The sequence below is a fragment of the Anarrhichthys ocellatus genome, unplaced genomic scaffold (genome assembly GCF_004355925.1).
Source record: "Anarrhichthys ocellatus isolate YVR2014 unplaced genomic scaffold, GSC_Weel_1.0 scaffold46, whole genome shotgun sequence".
NCBI lineage: Eukaryota > Metazoa > Chordata > Actinopteri > Perciformes > Anarhichadidae > Anarrhichthys > Anarrhichthys ocellatus.
Genome location: NW_022280076.1, coordinates 2,140,198 through 2,150,225, shown reverse-complemented (window position 1 = coordinate 2,150,225; position 10,028 = coordinate 2,140,198). Strand labels below are relative to the sequence as shown.

The 10,028-nt window shown below is 41.9% G+C and overlaps 2 protein-coding genes across 3 annotated transcripts; one reads left to right on the top strand and one right to left on the bottom strand.

The window, feature by feature from the left end:
* Positions 1-875: 875 nt before the first annotated feature.
* On the bottom strand, positions 876-3,978 carry LOC116395330 (sialidase-3). Its single transcript, XM_031869135.1, has 3 exons — positions 3,491-3,978; positions 3,090-3,329; positions 876-2,975 (listed from the first exon to the last, which is right to left on the bottom strand). The coding sequence occupies exons 2-3, from the start codon at positions 3,312-3,314 to the stop codon at positions 1,968-1,970; spliced, it is 1,233 nt and encodes a 410-aa protein (XP_031724995.1). The 5' UTR covers positions 3,315-3,329; positions 3,491-3,978; the 3' UTR covers positions 876-1,967.
* Positions 2,864-9,853, top strand: xrra1 (X-ray radiation resistance associated 1). Of its 2 annotated transcripts, XM_031869130.1 has the most exons (19): positions 2,864-3,012; positions 4,288-4,347; positions 4,506-4,643; positions 4,732-4,803; positions 4,877-4,949; positions 5,041-5,138; positions 5,638-5,786; positions 6,066-6,170; positions 6,288-6,403; positions 6,505-6,542; positions 6,622-6,693; positions 6,776-6,869; positions 6,955-7,073; positions 7,175-7,321; positions 7,407-7,527; positions 7,638-7,753; positions 7,876-7,981; positions 8,066-8,280; positions 8,853-9,853. In XM_031869130.1, the coding sequence occupies exons 2-18, from the start codon at positions 4,321-4,323 to the stop codon at positions 8,257-8,259; spliced, it is 1,785 nt and encodes a 594-aa protein (XP_031724990.1). In that variant the 5' UTR covers positions 2,864-3,012; positions 4,288-4,320; the 3' UTR covers positions 8,260-8,280; positions 8,853-9,853. The 2 variants fall into 2 exon arrangements, with proteins under 2 accessions (XP_031724990.1, XP_031724991.1); XM_031869131.1 differs by lacking the exon at positions 2,864-3,012 and having other exon boundaries at positions 4,152-4,347; positions 6,958-7,073.
* The last annotated feature ends 175 nt before the right edge of the window (positions 9,854-10,028 follow it).

Sequence of the window (10,028 nt, the reverse complement as noted above, 5' to 3'; positions counted from 1 at the left end):
TTTCTGGCTATTCTGACCCATAATTCTCTGCCCAGCATATACAGTATATGAGCAAGAGGGTCAAAGTTGGGACATACTACTTCCTCATTCAATTCATTATGAGGAAGTAGAATGTCCCAATTGAGGGCGCGCTGCATGCAACAGCACGGACTTTGAAAGGGAAGCTGCAGTATGTAGTGAAAGTTAAAAAAAAAAAGAAAAGTATCTGATTTGGAACGCAGCTCAAATTTGTACATCTGAAATAAGTTTCCAATACATTTACACTATTTGCTCCTGTTTAACGTTTGATAAAAACTGCAGCAACATAATTGTAGTGACCTCGCTATTGTTACCAGTGACGTCAGTAAAGTTGTATTAGTGAATTAATTTGTCCAGATACTCAGACAGCATGTACCTCATGTCACGACACATCTAGTTTTCTTTTGTATATTGCAGATCATAAAAAACTCTCTTGTAACATTATAGAAATAACTTGAAAAATACAGAATATCTACATTCCATCCTGAACTCAGACGTTCCTTCCTGTCCCTAATTCATCCCGGCTGTCTGCACATCTGCTGATCCATATTCAACTCCCTACAGGTCGCTTTAGAACAAAAGTCCTTCACATCACTTTAACATGCCCTAAGCCTACTTCAGCTGCTGAGGGAATTAAATACTCCCGACAGCCAATAAAGTGTTTTTCATGGCAGCTTTTAAAAACACTCCCATGAGCATGTCTATTGTTTTAGCACCTATCCCTATTTGACCGATGATTATTGTTTAACTTGTCTCGTGTATGTAAAAGTATCCCAACGGTCAGCTGTGAAAAGCAATGATTACTGTAATTACACTATAATCAGAAAAGATATGCACAAAACTGAACAGAAGATGAGTCGTGTGATAACAGGTTACTTTTATTTTCTACTAAAATACATGTTTCATGCAGATTTGTCACTTTCCACAACAGCCAACAAAAACACAATGAAGCTAGTGTAGAACCACCTGCAGGCGGTTCGCCTCACAACATTAGGCCGAGATGGATGTTAAAGTTGCTCAGTAGAAGGTTGTGTGTGTCTGTGTGTATAAATAGTGAGTCTTCTTCTGCTGTTGCATGCTGTCACATGCTTTCACTTGATAACCAACAGCCAGCCAATCATACCTGGTCATGAAAACCATGCTAAATGCACCATAAAATGGAAAATAACCAATTAAATAATACAACCAAGCGAAATATTGCTTTTTGAAAATGAAGGTAATAATCTGTGTACAGTACAAAGTAGCCCAAACGCTTGATTAATCCACCGACTGCTCTCCTCTGACTCATAGATGTGGTACAGTTTGGTTGGTCTCTTCATCGATTAGCTGGATGTGGCGAGTCAAAAGTAAATGTTTATCTTTTCTGTCCGGTTCTGTTGCCAACTTTGAGGCACCGACTGTGACCGACAGAAGAGGTTGTGCACTGGCGGGCTAGAAGGCATACGTGAATCAGAGTATACTAAATGTAGAGGAGCGAAGGAGCAGGGAGGAGACTCTACGCTCTACTTTACAAGGCCTGCTATGATCTTCATATGAAAATAAAAAGAGGTAGGCAAATCCACTCCACTCCTCACAATATACTGACAGTTTAATAAGATGCAGAGAGATGGGCATGAAGTACTTGTCAAACATGCTACACACAAAGCCCATTTTGAAGATGACAGTCCGGCACAGCATGCTTTAAAATCAGCCATCCAACCTATTAATAACAGTTTCTTTCCTTTACATGGCAGCTTGCATATTAACACCATTAAGACTTGAATTACTTTTTCATGTAAACAAGGAGACAACGAAACACACGACTCATGCATGCATTATCATCTCCACACCGTAGAACGACAGTAAGCACAGACAGATGTCACTGCACAGCATATTAAGCATATATATTTTTTTAGGTTGCAGGAGAATGTTAGAGAGCTTTGTTAATACAGAAATAAAGCAAACGCAATTCAACGCATCTTCTTGTCTTTCTTACTGCCCGTCTGCATGACATCATTAAGGGTAAACGACATGAACGCAATCTGCTCAAGTTCACTTTCTTTCCCGCACTCCATCAGGCATGAGAACTGATCCTTGTCCCCGTTGTAAGCCAGGTCTGAGTAGCCGCTGGGCCCGTTGTGGATGATCATGGGCCTGTCCCACCCTGATGAGTGCAGGGGGGATCGGTTCAAATACGCGCCCATGTCCCTTCTACTGGACTTGTTAGTTGGGTGGATGAAGAGGAGCCAGGTCTGCGTGTCTGGAGACAAGAGCGATGTGCCACAAGCTTTGCTTTCAGCGTCGTCATTGGGGACAAATTCAGGCGCAGGGAAGCCAATGACGCTGCCTTGACAGCCTGAGGGTGGTTCCACGAGCTCTGGGGCAGTGTGAGGTTTGTCAAAGTACACGCCGCTGTTTTCGCTCAGGGCCTCACACCTGTGGCCTCCAATGTTACGAGCATTGCAGTAAAGGTGACTCCTGCCCTCGTGGTCTATGATCTCTGCCATTTCACATTCGCATGACTTTTTCCGAAGCATCTTACCTATATGCCACGTCTGGCCAAAGTCCTCGCTATATACCGAGAGCGCACGTGGGTGGACTGTAAAAGGGACGGGGAAGGAACAGCATCTGTAAGGGACATAATAGGCGTACGCTGGGATGATCAATCTGCCGTTCTCCAGCTGAACGCCGTGGCCCGGGCCCACGGCGAACGTGGCCCACTTTTGGATAGTTTCACCAATCACGCTTTCTGTCAAGTCTCTCGCTTGACTCCAGGTGTGCCCGTCATCGCTGCTGCTAACGCAGCAAAGACACGCCTTGTTCTTACCTGTGATGACCTGCCTGTGCTCTGTGGTGTTTCCCCAGACACAGATGAAAAACAAAAACAGCGTTTTGCTGTTCTTTTCATACACAGGGCAAGGGTTCATCGTGCGGTGGTTCTGTAGACACGCTGTGGACAGCTCCTGACTGGACGACCACTGGAAACACATGACAAAAGACAACCTTTAAAAAAAGGTGAGCACAGATAACGTTGACGGTTGTCAGTATTCAAGCAAAGGTTAATAGGATGGTTATTGCATGTGAATAATAACCTGGACAGATCCATCATCCTTCAACGTTCCTCTTCTCATAACAAGAATTTTGGCATCACAATCAGAGGGAGAGGATCTTTTCTCTGCAAAGGCGAGGAAGGTGCGACTGTGCCTCAGATAAATGAGAGCAGGAATTCTGTACGTTATCCCACTTGGCTCCTTCTCAAACAAAGTTGTTTTGACCGGTTCCTCTCCGCTGCCACTCTTTGATGGTGTGTTTCCCATGGTGGATCAGAGTTCCTGCCAATTGAAAATGTTGCAAATGTGTTTTTATAGTATTGGTATAACAATCTTAATTCAGAAAGAGTTCACACTCCAACAGCTCCTCGTCGACACATATATGATTGCATTGCTACAAATAGCATATAACGTATACTGAGCGTGCATAACGAAAACCTCACCTTCACTTGTCACTCTTCACATAAGTCGCCCTTGATCTTCGCGTGAACGGCATTATACCGTCTAATCTCACGCCACGAAAAAGGGACCTCTGGTGTTCACGACACTGATGCTCTGGGTTCATCAGAGAAGAAGACCGCGCTGAAGCGAGAGAGACACCCTCGCACTCACTTCCGTGTTCGATTAGACGCGTCCTGACTAAACCAGACGTCGGCTTTAACTACCAGCGTCAGCTAGAGCGTCACAGATTCAGTTTGGCCAAAAATGTATCGTTTTATTGTGATAACACAGTATCTGAATGACAGACAAGGTAGCTAAAAAACTGTTATCGGATAGGACTCATCAGAAACGTACTGCGACTCCGGTGTCCAGCCGTGCGCATGCGCAATGCGGTCAACGCCGATTAGACGGTAGCTAGCTAAACCGTTTAAACGAACACGGGTCGATCCCGTGTTTTGTATATGGAAAACTGCGACATCTTCGTAATAATATATGTTTAATGTCTCAAATACATTCGGGTGTGTTAGGCGGACTACTATCTTATCATTGAATTCAATCTTTGACTAGCTTGGCTCACGGGTTTCTTCCTCTTCCGGTCTTAGCCTGTAAATAAACCCCCCATGTTTACTTCTCACCGCCCCCCACTGGACCGGAGTGGTAACGCTGGTCTTACGTGCTGTTGCTAGGATACAGAGCACTACAGTGTGGCGTTATACAATGTAACAAGTTGTCCGGTGCAGCTCATCTCGCGAAGAGCGCAACTAGCTCACGATAAGTTGTTTGTGATGGATCTCACCAGCGAACAAGATGGCTGCAGAAAACTATACATTTGATGATGGACACAGAGGAAGGAAAGAAGGTGAGTTAAGTAAAAAATACAACATTTAAAAAATATATATATATTTAACAAGCATGTGAAGGCACTCATTGGCCTACATGGTGATTAAATATACATTTTAAACATGAAAACAATATATTTTGATTATATTTTATTCTGTTTTCATTTCCCTTGTATAGGTGCAGGTCAATTGGCTCGGGGCCGATAGAAATGCAGAGGAGCAGCAACACAGGAATGTGCAAAGAGGAATAAAAGAGACTTATAAAGACTGTGAGGCCGATTCTCCTCATGGTAACACATTAGATGGACTTTTCCTGGTGAGGCACTGGAATCTATTTATGTGCTTATTTGACAAAACGTAGCAAAAACAGTTGGTGACACCAAATAATGACATTTGTTTTGCAGCTCCAATTACATTGTGTCGATAAACCGTCTGAGCTCTGCTCTGTTCGCATCAGTGAGCAGAAACTGAATTCTGTAAGTGTCACGTTCCACATTGTTATTAAAATGATTTGGTAAACGTTGTGACGTGTTTCCTCTCTGTGCACAGGTCAAGCCAGAAGACCTCACGGTGTTTGACAACGTAGCGTACATAGATGCGTCTGTTAACTCCCTCTCGTTAGGTGATTATTCTTAAACATCATGCATATTTACCTACAAGAAGATTTGCTCTCCTGCAAAAAGTGGTGACTTTCAGAAAATGTTCTCCTCCAGGGTCTTTCAGCAGCTTTGTGTCTTTAAGAGAACTCAATCTGTCACTAAATGGGCTTTGCAACATGACGTTTGATGCTGCTCACTTCCCTCATCTCCAGGTAAGATGACTGACTTTGACATATTAGATGCACTGGTCATTACTATTGTGTGTATTTATATATACTGCCTTTATCCCTAAGAACCTGAGAGCCTTTTATTTCCATCCCAAATGTTAATTTATCATCTTCTTTCACATCTGCAATTGTTTTCAAAATAAGAGCTTTGATATTAACATGGTGCCAATTCAAGTTTTTCTATTTCTACTAATTCCTACACCGTGCCTGTTAAACAACAGAATTTAAATATTTGTACCTGTTTGATGTTTGAACAAAGTTGATGACGATGGATGAAGGGTCAAATTCATAATTAATTAATTTAATTAATTTCAGCGCCTGGCAGAGAAGCAGCCAATAGAGATAATTTGCAAATGTGTAATATTGATAATATTTAGAATTGCAATATCTCAGGCTTGCACTTTGCTAATGAGAGCTTGTAATAACTCCTCTGTCTTCATGATGTGGTTCTGTTTATCTAAATCATCTCTTTAATTCCTCGCAGGTGTTGGATTTGTCCTACAACAGTTTGTCATCTGATGATATTGTTTCCATCGGTCGTCTTCCACGTCTAAAAGTTCTTCATCTGACTGGAAATCAGCTTCATCGTCTTCCTCCTAATCTGGGTTCCTTCAACCATGACCCGACTCAACAGTTAGTACCTTATTTTCCATAAAGCAGCAATATAGGAGTGACTATAGGTACAGAGTGTGTCATGAGATTTATGTTTTATTTATAGCCACAAACTCAAGATGCATGTTTTCATGTTGACCAAGAGGGGGTGCACCAATGTTCAAAATTCTCACTCCTGATTCTGGTGAAGCAAATGAAATTACCTTATACACACCTGCACTACAGCAAAGTATATATCTATATAGATATAGATATATATATATATGAATTGTATTGTTTTTCCTCTCTGTTTACGTACAGGCCCGCTAAAGAAGACGACACAGAGTTTAAAGCTCTTGAAGTTCTGATGCTTGACGATAACAAACTGTCCTCTGGAGTCTTCAACAGTCTTGCAAACCTTAAGAGGTAATGATGTGGTTTGAAATATATGTAAACTAATACAAAGCATTACTTATGGCAGGCTTGTATATCGCAATGCATTACACACGTTGTGGAAACATTCATTATAATTGTCGATTACAGGCTGAAGCATTTAAACCTACAGGGGAACCTTATATCTGAAATACCATATTTGCCACTGACATGTTCAAAACCTCGGCAGACTTCTGTTGAAGAGCAAGCTGAAGAAGAGGCACTTGGTAAATAACTTAACAAATGACCTGCATGATGAGTTTCCTCATCATCCTCAGAACAAATATTAAACATTTTGTCATTTTTATCCCCTCAATCCTCAATCCAGCCCACACTGAGACAAGTCCTAACGCCGGTATTTCACAGGTAATTAATTATACAGTTGGTGTTTGAGATGTTTCATCATCATGTTTCTAATATTTTAAATCTCTGCATCTCTCACAAGGAACACTTGAAGGAAGGAAACTCCAGTTTCCCACTACCTGAGCTTCAGTTCCTCAATTTAGCCGACAACAAGGTGCGTTGGATGATTTCTGCAAATAAATCAACCAAGACCCCCTTTTGTAAAATGCGTCAGCCCGTCTCTGTTTCGTCATCAGATCGCAGAGGAGGAAGCACTGATGGCTGCTGCTGTTTTCCCAATGCTTCGAGAAATGGACATTCACTCCAACCCTCTGACCACGCAGAGAAGTGGTAACCCTCCTCTCCTCCTAAAAGAGATCATTTTCAAAGATTAGTTCTGAAATGTCAACGCTTTTACATCTCTGTTTGGACTCAGGAGACCCTCCCTTACTCACCTATTACCTCCACGAGAGACTGGGGATTACCATAAAGCGTAAGAAGACACAAGAGGTGGCGAAGCTCCCACTGAAGGCGTCCACTGATCCTAAATGGAAGGTTTGTTTTTCCGCACTGGTGTCTGATCACGGCCCTCCAGATTTCAACCTTATGAAAGTTAACGATTCATATGTTTGTTTGTTGTTGTTTTTTCATCACAGGTGGAGGAAAGAATCCCAAAGGGGTCAAAGAAGCTATTGTTGATGGACGCACCTTGTTCTGCCCGAAGTGAGACGAAGAAAACACCAGAATCTGAGGGCGAGCACGACACCTTCCAGGAAAACACAGAGCACTTCTTTCTTACTCAGGTATGTATTTTTGTGGTTTTTCATATTCCTCCTCTCTTTTAGTCTCAGCAGTTTCTCACTTTGCTGGACGTTATTTCATGTTCAGGCAACAGATGTTCCTGAATATGAGTTTGACCTTCCAGCTGACGAGAAAGAAACTGCAGGGAACAAGGAACGATTGATGGATGCAAAAGCTAAACCGAGTCCTGATGTGGTGGAGCCCGTCGGTGAGGACTGTGGTTTCACCTGCAGATATTTATTGTTGGACATTTGCCGTAAGCCTTTAAAACTCAGTGATGGAGAATATTCATGTTTTTTTGTCGGGGTCTTTCAACAGGAATCCAAACCGCTGTTCGGATGCTGGAACACACACTGAAGAATCTTAATGTTTACAGAGACTCAAAACCAAAGCTTGATAGCATCCAGATGCCACACAGAGAAAGAGAGACAAGGGTTTAACAATTTTGCATTCACACTCAATATTATAAGAAAATCTAGCCAGGACTGTAAAGACCAAGACAAATATCATCACCCTTCATGTCACGACTTTTAAAGAAAACCTTTTCTGCACACAGATTAAGGAACTTCCAGCCGTGAAGCCAATAAAGCAGCCAGCTGAAAGGGTTAATGAAATGATCAAGGAAATCAAGGAGAGCACAACGATCAGAGTAGTCCCCTTAAGTACGCACATTTCTGACACAATGAACGTCAGCTCACGTTACCGTTCATGACCATTCACCAGGTAACACTCTGTTGTCCGTGCAGGCAGCGCCATACAAGGCACAGGCGTCAACGAGCAAGAGCGCAAGGAAGCTCTGTCGCTGCTGAGAGACATGAAGACGATGCACAAGATGGTCCATAAGAAAACAATGGAGCAAGCAGCCAGCATTGAGTCTGACAGAAACACCAACCAAAACGGAGCTGAACCTCCACCTGTGCAGAAGCTCCCGAGTGCTTAAAGCTCAACTGTTTTCTCTCAGGTAGGAATCAACACCTCGTTGATGTTGGCATAGAATGGGTGTGAGTGGAATTGATGAGAAAACCAACCATGTGTCAATACGTTAAAAGTGGTGGTTGTGCATCTTATTGAACAACTAAGATAAACAAACTTTATTTTGAAGTTTACCAACAAGAAAGCTATCGCCTAGCACCCGGCAGGCAGCAGATCATTAAGCGTATAGAAAGCTACAGCCCTGATAATATGATCTTTGAGAGGTTTAGGTGACTGCGAGTGTCTGTGGTAGTGCTGTGAAATAATAAGTTTCTGTCTGTTCCCCTGAGTATACTGTGACAAGGATAAATATGTTCAGAGTGATGGTTTTAAGCAGCTGCTATCAGCAGACCTAATCCAGCATGCATGCATAGTATGCGTCAACGGTTTGCCAATTAGAGTTTCTTTGGGAAAAGAAAACCTACATTTGTATTATTTCAGTCCAAAAAAAAAAGAAAAGTTCCAGTGTTTTCTCAGGCTCACCCTTTTTTTTTTTCCATGAGCATTCCCTTGAACACCCAAGAGTGTAGTTACTCATAATGTGTTTAATTCCTATATTAGGCAACACGCTGTGATAAGCAGTGAGGAAGATGTGGATTCCAGCGCACATGAAGTGTCCTGAAGCATTAAAGCGCTGCTGCTTTACAGACTGCTCCGACGTCTTTATTCATTTCACTTTTCACCTCCTGACCAGAGAAGAAAGACAACAGAACTGTGGTGGATTTATAGCACAATTACATCCACGACGAGCCCAGTGGTAACTAAAAATATAAGTGTTCTTATCAACCAATGAGTGCTAAAGCTGAACACCTTAAAATCAGCCGGAGAGCATTTATACTGCATCATGGCAATAGGTTTGATAGACCTTTGAGTCGCTTTCTCATCATTTATAACTGTCTAATATCTTCTGTTTTGTTGAGTCTAGTGGAACCTGCTCGTATAGTCTTAAATACAACAATGTGATTAAATTAATTTAGTGATGCTAGCTGTGCTCATTTTTATTAGGCCAGAACAAGAGTATTTAATAGAGCAGTGGTTTGTAACTTTAAGCAGACGTCTGCAGTTCAGTATGATTTACATCCCACATTTATATAACACCTCGATGATCGTGTTTTATTGTACCGTAAGTTGATATTGTAAGCTTTTATTTCCTAAAAGCTTACAATGGATGCTTTTTCATTTCTAGTCATGTTCTGTTTTTGTTCATTCTCTTTTGGGAGAATCTGTGGAATGCAGGTTCAGCCCAGGTGGAGTAAATCAATAGGTGCTCTGAAGATATTTCATGGGATTCTACATTTATACATTCGTGTGTGGGTGTTTCCCTGCTTCTGTATGACTGGAAAATGATATATGTATTACATACAGTAAGAACGGGCTTTGTGTTACTAGTATGTTGTCGTTCTATGACGCGTGTTTCACATGTTCAACATTTATTATCCATATATTTGCAATATTTTTTTCCTGTAACAATGCCATAAGTATAGTGTACATACACAGCAGTGTGGTTTGATTTAAAATTGAACAGTTTTGATCTGGTGAATAAATTCACATTTTGAAAGCTATCAGCAGAGGTTCCTGATCTATGGGGTCGGCCAAACACCTGGCCTGCCGTCTGAGTGTCTGGTTGGGAGCGTTTCATCTTTAGCGGTATATATTTGTTGGTAACGAGGACACTGTGCCAAATGGCAGAGCTTTGACACGCTGCAGAAATACTATTTTCCAGTCCGCTGGAGCTCG